Source organism: Rhinolophus sinicus, chromosome 12, assembly GCF_057876585.1.
Source record: "Rhinolophus sinicus isolate RSI-liver-muscle chromosome 12, RSI-T2T, whole genome shotgun sequence".
NCBI lineage: Eukaryota > Metazoa > Chordata > Mammalia > Chiroptera > Rhinolophidae > Rhinolophus > Rhinolophus sinicus.
This window is the reverse complement of record NC_142512.1, coordinates 23,005,999-23,028,848: the sequence shown is the minus strand read 5'-3', so window position 1 is coordinate 23,028,848 and position 22,850 is coordinate 23,005,999. Positions and strand designations below refer to the sequence as shown.

Below are 22,850 nucleotides of genomic sequence, written 5' to 3'. Positions count from 1 at the left end.
TTAGTTAGTGCGAACCAATGTCTCTCAGGGCATTGACTAAAGCAAGTCTCTGGGTTTTCAGAGTAAAGGGCCCGATCCTGGGACTAATTAAGATACTATTTGGTGAGCACCCTGCCCAGCACTGGCCAGTGGTGTCCCTTTGATCCTTACTGCAAGTGTGGTCCATGACTGCAGCAGTGGCATCGTGACCTGCGAGCTTGTAAAGAAGGCAAGAATCAGGCCCCACCCAGACCTGCTGAATCATAACCTGCACTTGAATGAGATTGCCAGGTGTGGTATGTAGGCACATTAAAACTTGCTTTAGAGTATATCATTACCACTTAATCAGCTCTCTACTGAGGTCTGTAGGTTAATCTAAACCACAGGTGGGTTGTCATAAGTTGTTGTGGTTGGTCCTGAAGATTAAAACATAGTTTGGAATATCATAGGTTTGTTAGATTATTGTACAACAATATTCACGTGAACAATTGACAATCTCAAGCCGGTGATGTCCTAGCATGTCTTAACATCAGCAATGTGACCATTTGTCTTTCTTAGTATTTTGTTTTCTATTTTTTGATAGTTGATTTCAGATATAATTTCTTGAAGATTTAACTAGTAATGTTGATATTTCTAATGTACAAAACCAGGTTCTCTATAGGTTATTATTCCCACAGGACTTGAAAACACATAGCATACTAGTTAAAGACTGGGACAGATGTAGAACTCAGTGAAAAAAAAAAACAAGTTATTTCAGAAAACCAGGGCAGGAAGTCTTAGTAGCTCAGCAAAGAAAAGAAAGCTATTATTGCTTCTTTTATCTCCCACTTCCCTTTCTGTTACCCATTTTCAAAACAGTCCAAAAATCTGTTTGAAATAATTTGTTACTGCAGTAGTACTTAAAATGTCCCTATTATAGTGTTCTAAGAAAAGGTTAAATCTAGAGCTGGCGAAAACCAAGAATGGATGAAAGAAATAGTTTAAAAATAACCCACGATTCTACTCCTTACAAACAACTACTATTGACATTTTGGTGTATCCTTCCTCTTTTTTCAAAATTTTTTACTGGGGAATATTAGGGAACAGTGTGTTTTTCCAGGACCCATCAGCTCCAAGTCAAGTCGTTGTTTTCAATCTATTTGTGGAGTCGTTGTTTTCAATCTAGTTGTGCAGGGCACAGCTCAGCTCCAAGTCACGTCGTCGTTTTCAATCTAGTTGTGGAGGGCGCAGCTCACTGGCCCATGTAGGAATCGAACCAGCGTCCTGGGTGTTATGAGCACCGCGCTCTAGCCAACTGAGCCAACCAGCCGCCCTTGGTATATCCTTCTAAACATATCATTTTGAAAAATTGAGAGACTACTGTGTATGCAACTTCACATCCATTTTTTCCTCCTTTGGTTAGCAAGTATAAGCAAGCATAAGCATTTATTATGAAAATTTCCCATGTGCCCTCTAATTTTTAATGCAGAGGTGAATAGAGTCTATTACATAGTTACCTACGGAGCATTTATTGGTGGTAGGCTGAAATGTATTGTTGACTCAGGTTCACCAAAGTGCTAGAAGCAAGCTGTAGAAGCGATACTAAATAATTAACAACCAGGAAAAAAGCTGCACATAATATTTGCATGCAAAACACCACATATACTATTTACATTGGCTTTTTAGTCATCTTTTCCCAAATAAGTCTTTTCACAAATTGTCTTTATACATGACACTTTGAAAGCTGCTGGTTGAATCCAAAACTCACTTGAAAGATATAGATGAGAATTAAAACAAGCATTTTGAAGCATAATGTTAAAATCAGTGATGTTAATTAAAAGTGTGTGAGTGTCACAGAGGTGCCCATTTCTTTTCTGTATAGATTGTTTTCAATGCAAATTATTACGTATGTCTTATTTTGATAGAGAACTATTCTTATTACTATAAGCCTGGTAAATAATATGGCTAGTTTGTGATCTAAAAAGCGAAACAGAAACGGATGTAAGGATGTGCTTTTATTAGTGAGGGATATCAATGAATCACTTATTTGCAGTTATTTTACTTTGTTAGTACTTGCCCCTATTAGCCATAAGACCTCGAGAAACTTAACTTTCCTGATCCTCACCGTCCTTATCTGTACCATAAGGATAAGGATTGTACCTACTTTACTGGCCAATGTGGGAATTAAAATGAGAAATGTATTGAAAATGCTTAGCACAGTGTCAGGGGCATACAAAGTGCTTCATAAATGTTAGCCGTAATAATAAACCCCTAAATATTATTGTTATTCAAGATGACATCCTCTACTTCTCTAACTGGCAACTATTCTTTAAATGTCTCCGACTCTGTTTCCCAGAAGAATGCCCTTTTTTAAAAAAATGTATTCTATGTGAATTAATTTTTTTTTTTTTTAAGATTTTATTGGGGAAGGGGAACAGGACTTTATTGGGGAACAATATACTTCCAGAACCTTTTTCCAAGTCAAGTTGTTGTCCTTTCAGTCTTAGTTGTGGAGGGCGCAGCTCAGCTCCAGGTCCAGTTGCCGTTGCTAGTTGGAGGGGGCGCAGCCCACCATCCCTTGCGGGACTCGAGGAATCAAACTGGAAACCTTATGGTTGAGAGGATGCGCTCTAACTAACTGAGCCATCCGGGAGGCAGCTCAGCTCAAGGTGCCGTGTTCAATCTTAGTTGCAGGGGCGCTGCCCACCATCCCTTGCGGGACTCGAGGAATTGAACCAGCAACCTTGTGGTTGAGAGCCCACTGGCCCATGTGGGAATCGAACCGGCAGCCTTCGGAGTTAGGAGCATGGAGCTCTAACCGCATGAGCCACCGGGCCGGCCCCGAGAATGCCCTTTTTGAGCTCTGATGGCAGTTTGTGGGTATCCCACTCATATAAGAACTTAGTACTACATTTTATTATAGTTACGTGAGCATGCAACTATCTCTATCAGAATGACAGTTTTTTGAGGTCAGGACCATTCCTTATTTGTCTTTGTAACCCCAGTTCCTGGAACATACTGGCATCAATTAATACTGAATGAGTGCCTTTATGAATCGTGTGGGTGTAATTTTGCATTCTTTTTAGGTTGTTTGTGGTCTTGATTATACGCGTCCTATTCATTAATCAAGAATTAAACATTTGTTTTATCATGTGATTTGGTTATTTGTTGCTACATAATGAATTATGCCAGGCACAACAGCTTAAAAAGCAGTCATTTTATTTGCTTGTTATTCTGGGGATTGACTGGTGCTTAGTTGGCCATTTCTCCTGATTTTGCTCACAGCACTCATGTAATTGCAATCAGATGGCAGCTGAGGCTGGAATGTTCAAGACAGAATGTTTGCTTACCTGTTCGGGGCTTTAGTGGCAGCAGGACACCATTGGAATGCTGGCATGGCTGGCACTGGATGCTAATCTCTTTTCCTCCTACCCTTCCCATTCTTACCCCCTTCCACTTACTCTCTCCAGAAAGATAGACATACTTCTTATATGGTGACTCAGGACCCCAAAAGTGCAGAACAGAAGTTGCCAGGTCTTCTTACTAAGGCTGAGGCTTAGAACTGACACAGCATCAGTGCCATTCTCTAGCTGTGTTGCTGCTGGTCACAGGCCCAGCCTATACTCTAAGGGAGAGGACTAGACAAGGGTATGAGTACTAAGAGGTGTGGCTCGTGGTTCTTTGGAGGCCACTAATGTAACAGATTATCAAATCCTATAATACAGATTTTTTGGAAAGTTTTCCAAATAAGCATTAAAAAAAAAAAAATCCTAACCGTAAGAGAGGTAAGAAGGGAATGTAGCAGCACTCACAAGTCCCTACATGAATCAGATGGTTCGAATTCTCTGCCGCTTCACTAGCTTTCTGATGTGGACAAGTTCATCTCTCTGACTCCTATGTGTGACTCATCCACAGAGGCTTTCTTCATTGGGTTGTGGTAGAATTTAAATGAGACCATGGATAGATGTACCGGGCACACAGTAGCTGTTCAGCGGATGATAGCTCTTACTGTATTGTTGTTACTACTATCATTATTATCAGTGTTTTAATGAGTGATGTCTTGGTATCAGTGTGAGGACAAATAGCTAATGCTGTACATTTCATATGAACTGAGAAGAAACACTGGTTAGCTTCTTCAATTTCACTTGACTATTTTAATATTTTTGTCTTTCATTTTTGATCACTATGTTCTTGTTAGCTAGTAGTGTTTTTAAAGCCAGGTCTCTAATTTTAAAATAGCTATAGTTTCCTACTAGCAAAACAATTGAGAAAATAAATTCTTAGACTAAACTTGGGAGATAAAAATTCTTCTATAAAGTCATGAAAATGCCTATTTTAGAGAAGATAGAGGAGATTCCAGTTACTTAATTTCCTGAAATATATGTTCTATTCTATTATTATTATTCTATTTTTTATATTGATATAGCAACTGTATATTGCCTCTTAGGACTAGAGATGTCTTAAATCAGATTCTACATAGGTTTTATGACTTTTTAGTAGCTAAACTCTGGAGGAAAATGTATCAGTCAATGTTGTCTTCGAGTATATATGTATATATATATATACATACACATATATGTGTGTATGTATATATATATATACACATACACATATAAGTGTGTATGTATATACACATACACAATGTTGTGTGTGAAGTATATATTTACTAGGCTTTTGCATGGCTTGGTATTGATGTATAAACTTGATGACTTTTTGGCATTTTGTGAACTCATCCTCATGTTAAAACGAATAATACAGATGTTTTGGGATTAGATTCAACTGCAGTGGAAACTTTGTAAATAAGTGTTAATGGTCTGTTAACAGTAAAGATGTTAGTGGAAAATCAGTTCAGAATATTATTAATCAGCATGAATAATGTATATCAGTTTCCTTTTTGAGTCCTCGAGTTGTGTATCATTTATATTCTTCTTAAATCTACTTTGTTACAAACCATCAGCATTGTTTTGCCAGAGAATGGCTAGGTAGCATTTGGGGCTGACTGGATTCTTCCTGCAAGGACAAGAAATACATGTCACAGCAAGAGGTGACTCAGTCAATACATAATTTACAGGTTTACCTGGGAACGTTTTCAAGTGGGACCTGTAAGTACTAAACAGTTCGGTGCAGTGGAAAGACCGCGGTCCTTGGAGTCAGACTGTTTTTGGCACTGGGTAGCCTTGGGGAAGTTATTTGACTTCTCTGAGCTTCACTTTCTGCAACAAGAACAATACAAACCCACTTCTCAGAGTTGTTGTGAAGGTTTACTGAGCTAACCGTGAACACATTGGACCACGGTACCACGTCAAATAGGAACAAATTCACTCAGCAGTGAAGTTTGCATTTTTAAAATGTTCATAAAGCCAAGCAAATGAACTTGATGAGTTACATGATTGGATTAAAAGGTGACTGAGGCTTTAAATTACAAACTATTTCAGAGACACGAAAATGATGCCACAGTCGTATCAAGTTTGAAGCCTCAGTGGTTGGGAGTCTATGAACAAAAGGGACCAAATTTACAATGAAAGTGCAGGAGGTGGATTTGGAAATGGATTCTCCCTTCCCTGGCCCTCTCACTGCTTTGTGTTCACATACTTCCTTTTTTTCTGAGGTTCTGAAACAAAAACAAAACACAGGCCCTGCAAAAGCTGAAGGAGCTTTTGAATTCTTTCTAAAGAGGAAATTGACTTTACCTAACCAATGCACTTCCTGTGTGTGCCGTATCCGTTAGAGAGTAAGACAGGACCTCGCTGGTATCATTGTCAACTGCAGAATTTCCTCTTGGTAGTGGGGGTGCGAGCTGCATTACAGTGCTTTGATATGTTGTCTTCACTTATTCTGGTACTTGGAAGGTCTGTTTGAGTCAGCTGGGGATCTTGTTAAAAGTGTAGGTTTTGATTCAGTAGTTCTGGGTGAGGTCTGAGATTTTCTGCATTTCTAACAATATTCCAGGTGATATATCAAAATCATAAGGCAGTCTCTTCCTGGTTCTTTTGAAAAGGCCTTAAAAGCACATGTGATTAACTTCATTTTTATTCAACAGCATTTACTTGCCAGGTGCTGGTATGTTAGGGCCCAATTCTGAAGGACCCCACAGTTGAGTGATGAACCAAATCAAGTACATTTTGAGTATGCCTCTCCCCCCTTTTTTTAAACTTTGATTTGGGTTTATTTTATAGAAGTTCTTTAGTAACTTTTCAGAGATTAGTTAACAATTAAACTTAGTTTAGAATTTCTCCTTTATGATTTAAGGAATTCTTATACTTAACTACACACCTATCATTCATTGTAATTTACATTCATCTCAAAAGGAGAAAAAATTGTGTCTGATCTGTCCACTGCACCAAGCAAACTGCTTTTTGTTTTTTTGTTTTTTGTTTTTAAATTTATTTGTTGTCCTTGGGCATCTTTTACCTTTGTGGTTGTGGACATTTCTGTGAAACAATTTTGTATTCTGCTTTTCAAATTTAGTGTTAGAGAATAAATAGAAAGTTTCCTAATTTCTCTATTAACTGTTGAAATATTGTGCTTTATCCATGTTTTGATATAGTCTTTCTTGGTGGATTTTTCTTGGACTATAGACACTCTTCCTAAGACAAAGTTAGCAAAAGAGTTAGGATAGTAAACATGATATGTCATATGAAACTAATATGATAGTATCTGCAAAATAAAGTATGTGTTTGCTTTAACTCAACTGAGTGTTTGGCTTATAGTTAGAATTTCCCTGTTAAGTGACACAAAGTAAATTGTGTGGTTATCTGTATTCTTAAAAAAAGAGAAAAATCTGGTGTCTGTGTAGATAACTGATTTGCTTTCAAACTATGTGAGAGATGTAAAGGTTTTCTTGTCATATCTCTTAGAACAGCAGTTCTTTATCTGGCTCTAGGAACTAAGGCAGTGTTTCTCAAAGTATGGGCTGCAGAATCACAGGTGTGCTTGTGAAAAGCAGGAACTCCGTCCATATGGTCCCCCAGCCTCTCCTCCAGGCTTCCAGTTCAGCGGGTCTGGGATGGAGCCCTGCAATCTGAATTATAACAGATAGCCTGTGCAAACCACGTCTCAGAATTACTGCTCCAGGCCAGCCATGATTGGGATCTAAGGCAATTCGTAACCTCTGTAATTGAATAAATTTCTTTAGGGTGTGGATTACTCAATTTTCTCAGAAGAGGGTCTGTAAACCTCTCAGTGAGATTTGCAAAGTGGACCATGACTCAAGAAAGATTTAAGTCATTGTCCCAGAAGTGTGTTTTTCATGAACATTTTCTGCCTCCTGTGAGGATCTTTGGATTTTAAATAGATTCTTGGTTTTCTTTTGGTCTAATGAGGACATTTTATCCATGAGTTGATTTTTTTTTTGTATCATGGATTTCTAATCTACCATTTCTTTACTTCTTTTCAGTAAAATGAATTGTAATCCCCTCCCATCTTAAAATTCTTTTGTACTGAAATGAACTATTGCTAAGAACTATTTTGTACAGATAATACTTTCTAACATTTATTTATTGCAAGCAACAGTGTGCCAATTGTTTTACCAAGTGCAATATAGATTATTTTTATTTAATCCTCGCAGCAACTCCATGAAGTAAGCATTATTATATTCACTAGAGAAATAATGAACTTAAGGCTTGGATTGCCTGATTAATCTGACCACACTGACACAGTTTGTGAATGATGGAACCGGGGTTTGAGCCCATTCTGTCTCACCTGAGGCCGATCCTGTGCAAGTCGGTGCAAATGAATCACATTTGGTTTATCAATGAATCAAAGATGATGGTTGTCTAGTACCTTGACATGATTATTGGTGATGCTTGTGGATTAACCATTTGTAGCAATTCTGATTCTGAGTTTTTATGTTATTTTTTTATCAGATCAAAGAGAGTGCATCACAGACAAGAGATGTCCTCAAACAGCATTTTAACGATCTAAAGGGAACCCTTGGAAAGCTCCTGGATGAGCGATTGGTGACCCTTTTGCAAGAGGTGGACAGCATTGAACAAGAGACCATTAAGCCACTAGATGACTGCCAGAAGCTCATAGAGCACGGAGTTAACACTGCAGCGGACTTGGTCCAAGAAGGTGGGAGTCCAGGGAACCTAATAAATGTGGCCAGTTCAGATTGACACTTTGCTGATGTCTCAGGATACTGGCAGGCTTATTGCCATCTGTGGGGTGCTTAGAATGTTCCTACCTTGGAACAGTTTGTAATATAGGATGACAGGTAAACAATGAGGTGACCCAGGGTAAGTGCAATTAAAGTGTTAATTATTATTGTTTGAAACATGTCCAGATCTTGTACCTTGCTGTCTTCCTTCTTCCTTTCCTTTCCTTCCTCCCTCCCTCCCCCCTTTCCTTCCTCCACATAAGTCTTTGTCAGGTACATTAAATAAAAATTCTGCCCTTTGGGGGTTCACACGTGAGAGAGGCAGACATCCTGAAAGAGATCTGAGACTTTTTGGGAGCACAGCAGGGGCAGTACTTAACTCGGGAAGAGTGGAGGATAGCTTTCTGTAGGAGGCGTTCCGTGGAGGCTTGAAGACATTCATCAAGCAGAGCAAGGGAAGGAAAGGAGATACCAGCATGACTGGGAACAGAAGTAACATCACGAGGGAAGTGAATGACGTATCAGGTATCTTTTGAAGTATTTCACGCAGCAGAGTTACACAGTCAGATCTGCATTGAAAACAAACAAACTGCCTACAGTTTGGAGACTGGATTTGGGGTTGTTAGACTGGAGGTAAAAGAGACTGATTAGAAAATTATGGCAGCAATCTAGATAGGAAACAACGAGGGCAGTGACAGGTGAAGATGAGGCAGAGCTGGTTTTACGATTTTTCAGAGATAGAATTATTGATGATTTTACTGATCAGTAAGTGTTGATTATTGGTGATTGCCTGGATATAAGTTGGAGGAGAAAGGGAAGGATTTAGGATGACCATAACCAGCTTTATTTGGGATAACTGGGTGAACTGGACCTTTTAATGACAGGAAACAAAGGAGAAAGGATGGGCTTTGGTGGGTACTTACACATTCGATTTGGGGCATGTTGAGTTTGAAGTACTTACGATGCCAGGAGGTAGTTGGGAATGTGGATGTGATGCTTCAGAGAGAGCTAATCCCTGGAGATGTCAGAATGGCAGTTAATGGCATACGCATGAAATCTGAATCTACGGGAATAAGTATCATCAAGAGATAGTCTATGATGTGAGAAGAGAAGGCAGCAGAGGGCAGAACCCTAAGGGACACCAACATTTAAAGGGCAGCTGGGGTAAGAAGAGCCAAGGAAGAAGATTGAAAATCATTCATTCTGCAGATTGAGTGCTGTGTGTCTGTGTCACTCCAACTGGAAATCAATCCCCTATTTGGTTCAAGTAGCGTATGGTACTCTGGTACTCGTGTTATCTTTCCATGCTGATTACATTTTTGTCTTCTCTCCAACGAGAAGTGCTGATTGGCCCATGACCATAAGTGTCCCTTGGAGAACATTGTTTTAGCAGGACCACAGAATGTCCTTCCCTGGAGGCTTTCCAGTTGGAAACAAACCCAGAAGCAGTTCAGCATAGGTCAGGGTGCACACCCATCACCCTAAGAACTGAGAAATGGTTTTAGTTTAGAAAAGAAATCCTTGGAGGCACATACATGTTTGTTACAGCATCGGATGCTTCACTTGTTTTGAGACTTCAGAAATATTTTAAATTTCAGACTTTTGCCTCTCCTCCTTCCCCTCCCTTCCCAAGGGATAAAAACATATTTATGGACTTTTGAGGATTTTGAGGCAGTGTTCAGTGTGTCTCTGTTTTCCTTTGGGTGAGGGAGAAGGTCACGTCATGTTGTCTCAAAAAACATGAGTACCTCCAAAGCACATTCGGATGGAAAAGAGCTCTGGTGGTGTTCTTTAGGGCTGTGGAAGGACAGAGAAGTTGGTCATTTTTTTTAAATGCCTTTCTATAGCATTTTCTTTTTATTGTTCTGTTGAGTAATTTCTCATCTCATGTATGATAATCTTTTGGGAAAACGTAACTGTATCACTTAGTTTTATGAGGCCCCGTGCCCTCTTACTCCTGACAGAGTAATAGTTGTACTGGCTCCTCTTGGATTTGATCAAATTTCCGTAGGGCAGACGGAAAAGGGCCCTGGGCCTTCAGCTTTGCATACAATTGTTTTGATAAACCAGATTTCCTTGTATGGAGCAGAGTATACATCTCTGTGTACCCCTTTTATATACACGGTATACCCCTTTTCCTCTTGAGCTTAACCTTAGAGCCTTAGACTCACTTCTAAAATAGTGTCTGGTTTTACTTTTGGGGAATTTGACCGTGGCATCACTGAAGAATTGTTTGCAAGAAAACCGGAGACCTACCAGTGTTGATTACTTATAATGTGACAATTTTTCACTGTTCTGGTTCTCTTGTTCCTGATTGTAGGTGAAATTGCCCTTCTTGGTGGTGTAGGAGAACAGAATGAAAAACTGTGGAACTTTACCAAAAAGGCCTCACACATTCAGTTGGACAGGTAAGAGTTAGTGCCTCTGGGGCTTTTAAGCATTTAAACTATCTGCTCACCCTCCCCTTAAAGATTCTGATTAAGGGAGACAGAGAATATATTTTTCAAGGTTTCACTGCTCATTGCCAGTATTACTAATATGAAATAGTTGTGATTGTAATCTTTGGTATAGTATTACTATAGGTTTTCTTCAATTCTGGTATAAAAGAATTGTTAAATTTTAAAAATTCTGAACATAACATTGAAAGTGAGTCACAGCTCAGTAAAACAGGTCTTTTTTTGGTGTACACTTAACAACTGTGATCCTACGAACCTTTTATCTTCTTACTTATATTGTCTGGGGAAGAGAATCTTTATGTAGCATCTTGCAAAGCCCCCACTGCCATTTACTGGGAGCTTCCGCGTCCTTATTATCAATAGTAGTATGTGACTGAGCTGAAATATTTCTTGTATTTTTAAGTTTCAGCTAAAAGCCTCATAAACACATGAGCTTTGTTTCCTCAGCTTACCAGAAGTGCCTTTACTGGTCGATGTGCCTTGTTTATCTGCGCAGTTGGATGACTCAGTTCTTAACATAGTGAAAGACCACATTTTTAAGCATGGAACAGTAGCATCTCGCCCACCAGTACAGATAGAAGAACTAATCGAGAAACCTGGAGGCATCATTGTGCGATGGTGTAAGGTACGTAATTCAGAATCCTAGAAATGACTTCAACATTATGGATTTGAGGTTTGGGGCCTTTAAAAAGTTTCTTTTATTAACTGTCTGTGAATATTTTCTTCATAAACAAAAGTCCCTTTGGCTTTACAATTAAGATAAAGTCACAGGGAACTGGAACTGAAGTAGCTCTAACAGTTTGAGACTAACAGTTTTGAAGGTTCTTTTTAAAAACCCTGGATCACAACATTGTTTCCATCACATATCTCTCAAACTTTAACTCTTAGTGAGTTAAAGATTGCTCCCATTTCTCTCTCTTTTTTTTTTTTTTTTTTTTTTTTTTTTTTTTTTTTTAAATATGGAACGCTTCACGAATTTGCGTGTCATCCTTGCGCAGGGGCCATGCTAATCTTCTCTGTATCGTTCCAATTTTTTTAGTATATGTGCTGCCGAAGCGAGCACCCATTTCTCTTTTAATAGAAAATTCAAATGATGATAGTCAATATTGGGCATCTGATATGTTTCTGTTCAACACTCAACTAATACCTCTGAAGTAAAATTTCTAAAGTATGGTTTCTTCACACTCTCAGCATGGCTGAGGATTTTGTGTAAGATTTTGTGTATTAAATCAATTATGTAGATGAGTTGACATATTTTAGATAGAAACTCTGTCCACTTGAGTCATACATAGTATCTTGGCTGTTGACAAACACATCATTCAGAGGGGGGTGCTCAGCTTCTGGAAACTATTTTTTTGAATGGAATTTTTTTTAATGAAGCCTTGTATAGAAGAAAGAAGTAGAGATGCTTTTGTTGGTTCAAAACAAGGACTCTTATCCCATTTTATTTTTTTGCCTATCAGTGGACCTACAGTTGTTTCCAGTTTTTTTAAAATAAGCATTATTCATGTTTCCTTGTGCACATGTGTAAGATTTTTTCTAAAGTATATACTTTAGAGTCTTAGAGTAGTAAGTCTTAGAGTATTAGATCTGTACTAGATAATACTGAACTCTTTCCAAAGTGATTGTAACAGTATATCCTTCCACCAGCAGTTAGGAGTTCCTCTTACTCTGCATCCTGACCAATACTTGGCATTGTCAGACTTTATATTGTTGCCAATATGGTACCTCATTGTGGTTTTACATTGCATTTTCCATATTACAGGTTTGGTGGAATATTTTAATATTTTTTTACTGCTTACTATACTTTAGAATACTTATTTGTTTCTTTGCCCATTTTCCTATTGGGTAGTTTGTCTTCTATTAATTTTGAGGAGTTCTTTATATATTCTTGTTATTAATACTCTCTTCGTTATACCCTGTTTCCCTGAAAATCAGACCTAGCCAGACAATCAGCTCTAATGCGTCTTTTGGAGCAAAAATTAATATAAGACCCGGTCTTATTTTACTATAATATAAGACCCAGTCTTATATAATATAATATAATATAATATAATATAATATAATATAATATAATATAATAAAATAAAATATAATACCGAGTCTTATATTAATTTTTGCTCCAAAAGATGCATTAGAGCTGATTGTCCAGCTAGGTTTTATTTTCGGGGAAACATGGTGTGAATGATATAGTTGTGGGATTCTTTCTCTTGAATTTTGAATGTTTTATCTTTGGCATTATTGTGTAGAAAATGCCATTTCTTCAAGGGAAGCATATTTTTTCATATCAGACTGGGAAGTCTAACACACATGGTTCAACAAAGAAAAGAAGGAAAATAACGATAGCATATTTCCTATGACCTTCCTCAGATTAGCCCACATTCAGCACATGGGTTTGTGTGCTTGGCCCAAAATGCCCCCATTCTAAGTTCTTAACCAGTGATGCTGAGAGAAGTTTTTCTCTGATTTTTACCTAACATAAAGCCTTTCTCCTTAGGTGGATGACGAGTTTACAGCCCAAGATTACAGGCTCCAGTTCCGTAAATGTACTTCAAATCACTTTGAGGACGTATATGTAGGCTCTGAAACTGAATTCATAGTATTGCACATAGACCCCAATGTTGAATATCAGTTCAGAGTCTGCGCCCGAGGAGATGGCCGACAGGAGTGGAGTCCTTGGAGCGTCCCCCAGATAGGTCATTCCACACTGGTGCCTCATGGTATGCTGTTACCTTCTCACGCCTGAAGCTTAACTGTGCATAAGAACACTTGTATTCTGTGCTAACAGCCCCACACTGACAACCCTCTTTTCCTAAGGAGAAGCCCGGAATTGATGAGAATAGCATGGAATATGTCTTTTACTTCCTGCTCCAATTATGATTTGTGAATTTTGAGAACTTTTCATCAGTTCTGATCTCCAGAGTCCAAAATAGTGCCAGACAAGATTCGTAACATCCTCTAAAACCACGTTTTAAATATTGCATCAGGAAACGGCAATATTTGATCCAGACCTTTGATATAGATCTAGGGAGAGGCTTTTGCTTAAAAGTTGTATCATTTGAAATTGATCTCTCCTGTATTACTAGTTTAACAGATGTAGACTTATTGGTTAATTAGTTCTTAATCAGATTGGTATAAGCTGAAACATGATTTTATTAGCTAGGCGATAACACTTACTTTATCACCCATGCCGTGCAGGAATAGACGAAAAGCTTTTCTGTGATTTGTAGGATTAACCATGGTACTCTGTCACGGAATCTTTTTTTTTTTTTTTTAATTGAACTTGCCCATGACCCATGGTAAGCTCTTCTACTCGCAAGTTTTGTTTAATGTATTTGTACGGAATATATTCCTCAAAAGATTCTAATAATTTTTAATGTCTTTGTTTTTTAAAAAGAGTGGACAGCTGGCTTTGAGGGGTACAGTCTGAGCAGTCGAAGAAATATAGCACTCCGGAATGATTCTGAATCCTCAGGTGTTCTCTACTCCAGCGCTCCAACCTATTTCTGTGGGCAGACGTTAACATTCAGGCAAGTAGATATGAAGGTATCTGTCTGTCACGGTTTGGGCAGTATAGTAACGTGCACAGAACAGACATGAGCTTTGGATTTAAAATTGTCCTGAGGTTATTCATCATTTATAGGCAGTGGTACTTTGGGGAGATTTCTCTACTTCGCTTTGCTTTAGTTTTCTCATATGTATTCAAAGGGTTATTAGGAAGATTAACTAAGATAATGGATATGAAATGCCTTGCTTATGCCTGATACATAGTATGGACTCATTCTGTGTAGGTCTGTTTTCTTCTTGGTAAATAGAGGTAAATAAAATACCTCTCAAAAGTTGATTTTAAAAATCCAGAGGCCCAGAATGCTTTTTTTCCTTTGTGAATCAATAAGAGTAAGTCTCTCTCAGTGTAAATATATTAGGTTGGTGCAAAAGTAATTGCGGTTTAAAAGGTTAAAAATAATGCAAAAACCGCAATTACTTTTGCACCAACCTAATCCTATGTATATATATAATTCTCTACAAAATAAAACTGAAAACAAGTCTCTCCTACCACCAACTAATTTTTTATTTCTTTATCCATTTCTTCCTGTATTAGAAAAATTTCCTTTTTCTTGTTTTTATGTTATCTGAGACGTATGGTCATATTGCTAAATAGATCTTCCGAGAAACCAAAGCTCCCTTTGGATTTAGAAAAGTAAAGCTTCCCTGATGTTCACCATATTCACTTCAGTATAAGCAGACACTCTTCTAAGTTTTTTAAGTCTTGTGATCATGAGTTTTATTGTGAATGCTTGTCCTCAGTCCCTTGTCATACAGGCCTGGACAGTCTCTGAAAGTTGTAGCTAAGCTAATGTTGCCATGCAAGTCACCAGCCAAATCACTGGGCTGTCAGCAGTGATCAGCATGCGCTCGTTTACGCTTTCTCTCATGTTTGACACCTCCTCTTACCCCTTACATTATGAAGAATGACTTAATAACCAGAAAAATACCAACGAAGAGCGACAGAGAAATAAAGGAGGCTCATACCTCAAGTCTAGTTAATTATTCCCCGTGTGCTGCTATGCTAACATACCTCTTCTCTGCTTCTGTCCCTTGATGACAGAAATACCTCCATTAGTGAATCTCCTGGGAAAAAGTAATGGTGGCACTTCCTGACTTGATAGATTAGGCCAGGTATCTCACACCAATAAGAATCATAACCCTCGTAATAATTGCAGTTCATATTGAAATAGCACTTACTGCGTGCCAGGTCCTGTTCCAAGCACTTTACTCGTATTAACTCACTTGATTCTCGCAATGACCCAATGAAAGAGGCATAGTTACCCATTGGAGGGATGAGGATGGTAAAGCACAGAGAGGGAGTCACTTACCGACTGTCATATAACTACCTAGTAAATGGCAAGGTTCGGATTTAAATCCAGGCAGTCTGGCTCCGGAGTTGGTGATCTTACTCACTGGTCTGTCTGCTTCTCATTTGTCTTCCTGGGCGACAAAGTGTAAAGAATAAAAGTGATTCTAGTTAGTGCTGAAATCTAGTTTTTTTGTGACTGCAGCCTTCCTTCTTTTCCTTTTCCGTCTTCTATGACCTTCTCCCCGCTGTGACGGTGCCCTGATGCTCTCCTGCCTTTAAATTCTTCCTGTAGGAACACAGAGAAGGCCTGACAGATGGCATACTTAGGTTGGTTTTCTGAGTCATTCAGTAGATACTTACTTTATTTATTTATTTTTATTGTTGGGGAATATTGGGGAACAGTGTGTTTCTCCAGGGCTCATCAGCTCCAAGTCGTTGTGCTTCAGTCTAATCATGGAGGGCGCAGCTTAGCTCCAAGTCCAGTCGCCATTTTCAATCTTAGTTGCAGGGCCTGCAGCCCACCATCCCATGTGGGAGTTGAACTGGCAACCTTGTTGTTGAGAGCTCGCACTCTAACCAACTGAGCCTTCTGGCCGCCCCCCAGTAAATACTTATTAATACATTGGAAATTACACAAATCAATTTAAATCCATTTACTATCTGTGGACTGTAGGCCTCAATAAAACAGTAGTTCTTCCCTCTTCCTCCAGAGATGCCAGGCTTGGCAGGGTGATTAACTGAAAGTTAGTTAAGCTCAGTATTATCTTAGCCAGACCTTTGCATTTTTGTCATTTTTTTCCTTTGAATGTGGAATGAAAATGTTTTCTCTCCTTGTCTAAAGGCATTTCAGGCATCAGCAATTAAGTCAGAAGATATGAGCGGTGGGTGGGGGGGGTAGAGGGAGAGGCAGATGGGTCTACTTGAATAAAAGTAAACTTTATTCAGTTTTTTTTTTTTTTTTTTTTAGGGCGTTGAGGGCCTTATAATTAGAGGGAGATTGTACTCTTGTAGGTACTGCCCTGTTGTTCAGCCCAGTCTAGTCCTGTTGAAGTTTCTGGAAGGCTTAGAGCTGCTGAAGCTAAAGAAACCTGTTACTGGCTGGCTCTTAACAGTCTTTAGAGCCCAGTTTCATTTGGTGCCCGGCTCTTCTAGCAACCCCCTCCTTCCAGGCCTCTCCCTAATTTCCTGTCTGAACATTCTTGCTTTCCCTTTCCTTGCTTCTAAGATTTCCTGATCTTACTATTTTTCAACCATATTTTTACTTTCTCTTCTCTACTACCTCTTTTCTTTAAAAGAGCTTTCTTTCAGACTTTTTTAGCCCTAATAACCCAGGAGATTGTTGTCTTTCTTTTACGGATGCAGAAACAAAAGCACTGAGAGACTAAGTGACTTGTCAGTATTCGAATCCTGACAGTCCAGCCCCAAAGTCTGTGGTCTTCACCACTGCGCTCCCCTGCCTCTCACAGGTGACATGAGGTGGTAAATCAAGGGGCAATAAGCTAGCTATTTTTTTAATTAATAATTTTTTCTTTCAGAGAACATAAAAAAATAATGTTCCAGTTACCTGTCGCTGTGGAACAAACCGCCCCAAAACTCAGGCTTAAAACAACAATAGTCATTTATTTGGCTCAGGAAACTCCAATTTGCAGAGCTTGGCAGGACAATCATCTCTGCTTCCGTGGTGTTAGCTGGGATAGTTTGACTGGAGATGGTGGATCTGTTTCCAAGACGGCTCACTCACAGGGCAGGCAAATTGATTCTGGTTCTTGGTGCCTCTCCATGTAGGCCACTCCAGGGGCTGTTTGGGCTTCCTTGCCCCATTGGTGGCTGGGTCCCCAGAATGAGCATCCCAAGAGGTAGGAAGTGGAAGCTGCCAGTTTCTTAAGGCCTGAGCCTAGAAATTGATAGTGTCACTTCTATCACATTCTGTTGTTCAACCAGTCACAGAATCCAGATTCCAGGAAAGGGGCATAGACCCCACTTCCTCTTTTTTTTAAAACTTTTATTTTATTTGTGTTTTTCCAGGACCCATCAGCTCCAAGTCAAGTAGTTGTTTCAATCTACTTGTGGAGGGCGCAGTTCACACTGGCCCATGTGGGGATCGAATCGGCAACCTTGTTGTTCAGAGCACTGTGCTCTAACAAACTGAGCTAATCGGCCGTCCCTAGACCCCACTTCTTGATGGGAGAAGTGTCAAGGAATTTGGGGGCTTTATTTTAGAAATGTCCTGGTTGATAGGTATTAGAAAGGGGTTACATGGAATATGTGAATTTGCTTTAATGCTTGCCCTTGGTTAAACATTAGCATTACCTTTTCTGAATGAACTTAAACTTGAGGAGATTTTTCTTTTTCTGTAGAAGGCTAGTCTCTGTAAGGTGTATCTCCAATAGTAATTGTTAGCTGCTCGTATTTAAAAAACAAAAACAAAAAAACTCCAGTCTGATTTAATCTTTCCTGGAAAATCCCAACAGGCCACAGTCTATTAGGATTAAGAAGTTAGTTTTTGAAATCATTTCCTCCTTATTGAGACAGAATGCACTGTCCCAGGGAGAATACAGCTTTGCTGGGGTTTTATATTTTGCCAAAGGGATCTCCTCTAGAGATACAGTATATACTAGGCCTTTCAGGTTGAAACTTGGCTCTTATTACAGACATAGGGAATGTCAGAAGAGTTTTACCCACAGAGGTAAGATTGCTCGCTTCCTAAAATCTCCTTTAGGATTCTGTCCCCTAGCTTTTCTTTTTTTTTTTTAAGGGGAACAGGACTTTATTGGGGAACAGTGTGTACTTCCAGAACTTTTTTCCAAGTCAAGTTGTTGTCCTTTCAGTCTTAGTGGAGGGTACAGCTCAGCTCCAGGTCCAGCTGCTGTTGCTAGTTGCAGGGGGTGCAGCCCACCATCCCTTGTGGGAGTCGAACCGGCAACCTCATGGTTGAGAGGACGCGTTCCAACCAACTGAGCCATCCAGGAGCTCAGCAGCAGCTCAGCTCAAGGTGCTGTGTTCAATCTTAGTTGCAGGGGACGCTGCCCACCATCCCTTGTGGGACTCGGAGTTGAACTGGCAACCTTGTGGTTGAGAGCCCATTGGCCCATGTGGGAATGGAACCGGCAGCCTTTGGAGTTAGGAGCATGGAGCTCCCACCACCTGAGCCACAGGGCCGGCCCTATCCCCTGGCTTTTAGTTTGTTTGTAGAGGGAGGATTACATGAAATCATGAGGCATATCTGCTTTGGGGTGTTTACATATAATAGCTATTCCTCCCCTATAATGACTATTTCTTAAATTGTTTTCCCCTTCCATATTCTGTCTTAAATTACTTTCTAAACTGAGGACAGTTCTCATAATCAACTCTAGCCTTTTTTAATGAAACTGATAGCTCAACCCTTATTCCACTCACATGGTATTTACAGTATTTGGTATTAGAAGGAATGCAAAGTTTAAGAAAAAGAGAAAACCAGAACCTTTTGTTCAATGTAAAGTAGGCAGTTTATAAATTAGTATAAGAAATATCTAGGCTCTTGTGGATATAGAGGAAGGAAAAGTTACTTGTAGATTAGGGGTTGGTAAAGGCTTTATCTCGGGTCGAACTGGAAAGGACAGTTCAGGTGGGGAAATAAAGCAAGGACCAAAGGTATGGAGTAGAAAAATTACAAGGAACAACAAGTGAAGAGTCTGGATGGGGTTAATAGAGATGGCAGTATAGTCAGAGAGAACCCCAGAAAGGTGGGGTATTCTTTTAGGCTCTGTACGTTTCCTCTTTAATTCCTCAAAGAAATGCCCCTTTTCAAGGTCACCTGTACCCATTTACAAGGAGGACCTTTGATACTGAATACAGAGTTCCCACCCCCCAGCAAAGGCTTCATCTAAAACCAAGTGAGGTTTACATTCCATAGTCTTGGGGGTCATACTCTGCATTTGACTTTTCATGAATTCACCAATGGAGCTAGACTATACGAAATGATAGTAGCCAGTTAACAGTTGTTGAGTTCACCATGTGTTAGTTCTTAATGAATTAATGTCTGTATCTTCATTACATCCTCGCAAAGTAGATATATTTCATAGATATGGAAACTGAGATGTTAAAAGATTAAGCATCCTGCCTGAGGTTGTACAGATTGTTAGTAGTGATGCTAAGATTCAGATCCTGACAATCTGGACCTGTAGGACTCTGCTTTGACTTAGAGTGGGGGGGGCGGGGAGGGCGGCCACTGGAGGATATTGAGCAAATGCATAACATGATCTGACATATGTTTTACAAGTCATTTTGGCTGCTGTGTGGCAAGTAGTCTGTAAAGTGGTACGGGTAGGCAGGGAGACCACTTAGGAGGCTGTAACAATAATCTGGGTAGGAGCTCGTGGTGGCTTGGACTATAAAGGAGCAGTGGAGGTAATGATAAATGATCAGAATCTGGACATATTTTGAAGGAAGAAATGATGAAATTGATTGACGGATTGGTAGCAGGATGTGAGAAAGAAAGGAGTCAAGTATGGCCCCAGGGTTTTTGCACTAAGTAACTGTTAGGATAGAATTGTCATTTACTGAGGTAGGAGGAGCATATTTCTGGGGGAATATCAGTTTGTTCTTTCACGACTTAAATTTGAGTTCCTGATTAGACATATAAGTGAAGGTGTGGAGTAGACAGTCGGATATACAAATCTGGACTTCAGTGGAGTGACCCAGGCTGGGGATATTAACTTGAGAGTATTTTAGCATGTAGATAAGTTTTTAAAGCTGTGGAACTGGATGAGATCAGCCAGGGAATGAGTGTACATAGAGGACATTGGAGGAATCAAACATTTAGCAGTTGGGAAGAAAGGAAAGAACCAGCAAAGATTCTGAGGAAGAACACGAAGTGAAGAGGTGGACAGGAAGAGGAGGAGGATGTGGTGTCCTTGAAGCCAAGAAAAGAAAGTGTTTCAAAGAGAGACCAAGTGTGTCAAATGCTAGTGGTTCCATCAGGTAAGAAAAGGACTGAGAATTGACCTTTGGGTTTGCAGTGGAGATCCGTCCATTGGTGACTCTGACATGAACAGTTTCAGTGGAGTTGTGGAGGTGAAACTTTTTTAGAGTGGGTTCAAAAGAGAGAATGAGGTCTTCTGGGACCAGTAGATACATGGTAGCACCTTAATTCTGAATTTTTCCATTTCTGAAAACTTTGGAATAATAAGGAGAGTAGAGGTGGGAGGGCCCATAGTGCTTTTTCAACAAAGCTGATACAGAAAACTTAAATTCCAAATTATATGTAACTTCCTAAGCTGCTGCTAGGCAGAAAATCCATTGAGGAGATCATGACAGTTTGCTGAGGGAAAAATGATGAATGTGGAGGGGCCAATCGCAGAAATCTCCAAATGCTTAGTCCCAGAAGAAGGCCCCACCCTAAGACTATAAACAGGGCTAGGACTGAGCAGTGCTTGAGTGTTCTGCTTGAGGAAGCAGAGACAAAAGGTGTGGAAAATGCCTTGGGGAATCCAGAGTGCATCATCTTAGAGAGCAAGGACTATGTCCCTTGGTGATGGTGGTCAGTGGTCTGTAAAGCAGCCTTTGAAAAAATCAGAGACGCTCAGATCTCACCATAGAAGCTCTTTTGAACAAGATTAGGTTTTGTTCAAAGGAGACATGGCTTCCAGAGGAGCCATCTTATATTGTGGTGTATGTTGTTTATAGGAGTCTCCTACAATCTTTTAATTTCTGTGGCATCAGTTGTAATGTCTCCTTTTTCATTTCTGACTTTATTTGTATCTTCTCTTTTTCTTAATCTAGCTAAAAGTCTGTCAATTTTGTTGGTCATTTAAAAAAACCAAATCTTAGTTTTGTTGATTATTTTCTATTGTTTTTCTAGTCTCTATTTTGTTTAATTCTGCTCTAATCTTAATTATTTCCTTTCTTCTGCTACCTTTGGGCTTCGTTTGTTTTGTTTCATTCCTTGAGGTGTAAAATTAAGTTTTTTTTGGAGATCACTTTTAATGTACGTGCTTATTTTCTTTGTGGTTACCATAAAGCTGACATAAAACATAACATCTGTTTTAAGCTGATAGCAGCTTAACTTCAATCACATACATATACTCTACACTTATGTCTTCCTCCTCCACACTGTTCTTAATGTCACAAATTACATCTTTTTATATTGTGTATCCATTAACATATTTTTAGTTATATTTATATTTTATACTTTTGTCTTTTAATTTCTACACCAGAATTAAAATTGATTTACACACCACTGTTAACTATATTACAGTATTCTGTTGTCTGTATATTGACCTTATTAGTTGAGCTTTATACTTTCACATACTTTCATGATGCTTTTTAGTTTTTTTGTTTGTTTTGTTTCAACTTCAAGGGCGTTTTTTATAAGGAAGGTCTAGTAATGATGAACTCCCTCAGCTTTTGTTTATGTGGGAACGTCTTTATTTCTTACTTATTTTTTAAGGCAGTTTTGCCAGGTATTGCATTCTTGTTTGCCAGTTTTTTTCTTTAAGCACTTTGAATATATCATCTGACTTCTTTCTGGCCTGCAAGGTTTGTTTAAAAATCTACCTATAATCTTATGTGAGTTTCCCTGTGCATGACGAGTCACTTTTCCTGCTTTCAAAATTCTCAGTTTTTGACTTTTGACAATTTGATTTTAATGTGTTTCAGTGTGATTTCTTGGATTCATTATAGTTGGAGTCTGTTGGGTTTGTTGAGTCTAGATGTCCATTTCCTTCCCCAGCTTAGGGAAGTTTTCAGCGATTATTTTTTAAAATAAATATTCTACCCCTTTTTTTTCCTGTAAGTCCCTTAAACTTTCTTCACTTTTTCATTTTTCCCCCCTTTGACTGGATAATTTCAAATGACCTGTCTTCAGGTTTGATGTTTCTTTCTTCTGCTTGGTTAACTGTGATATTGAACTCCTGTCATGAATTTTTCCGTTTAGTTACTGTATTCGTCAGCTCCAAAATTTCTGTTTAGTGATTTTTTTTATATTTTTTGTCTCTTTGTTAATAGTCTCATTTTGTTCATATCTCATTTTCTAGAGCTTGTAGAGAATCTTTATGTTGGTTATTTTGAATTGTCAGATAATTCATATACCTACCTACCTCCATTTCATCAGGACGTTTTTCTGGAGATTTTTTTTGTTTGGGCCATGTTTCCCTATTTCTTTATATGTCTCATAATTTTGTGTTGGGATCTACACATATGAAAACAGCCACCTTTCCCAATCTTTATGGCCTGACTTTGTACAGGAGAAGACCCTCACAAATGAGCCTAGAGATTCTGGGGGCCTCTGAAATCTTTTGGTGGAGGATGTGACTTCCCTGGGCTTGTATGTGCAGTTTCTCAGAGAGCCGTGCTGGTTTGTCAGGGACTCATAATCTCTTGCTCCCTCTGGTGCATGTTTGTGGCACTGCAAGTTCTCTGGTGCTACAGCAACAAGCTGCCCTGCTCTCTTTTGTACTCTGTGGCCACTAGACATCCAGAGTATGTGGGCTCCTCATCAGCA

General features: G+C 39.1%; 1 protein-coding gene and 1 non-coding gene across 5 annotated transcripts in view; one reads left to right on the top strand and one right to left on the bottom strand.

The window, feature by feature from the left end:
* The window catches only part of CRLF3 (cytokine receptor like factor 3), a 59,640-nt gene that overhangs the window by 10,922 nt on the left and 25,868 nt on the right, over positions 1–22,850 (top strand). For all 4 annotated transcript variants that reach the window (XM_088802059.1, XM_088802058.1, XM_074320096.2 and 1 more), the window contains 5 exons: positions 7,824–8,031; positions 10,377–10,464; positions 10,960–11,137; positions 13,010–13,232; positions 13,910–14,042. In XM_088802059.1, coding sequence (XP_088658185.1) covers positions 7,824–8,031; positions 10,377–10,464; positions 10,960–11,137; positions 13,010–13,232; positions 13,910–14,042 — 830 coding nt within the window. The remainder of the gene's footprint in view (positions 1–7,823; positions 8,032–10,376; positions 10,465–10,959; positions 11,138–13,009; positions 13,233–13,909; positions 14,043–22,850) is intronic.
* On the bottom strand, positions 11,466–11,575 carry LOC148756488 (U6 spliceosomal RNA). The gene has a single exon (XR_016018095.1). It is a non-coding gene; the product is annotated as a U6 spliceosomal RNA (small nuclear RNA).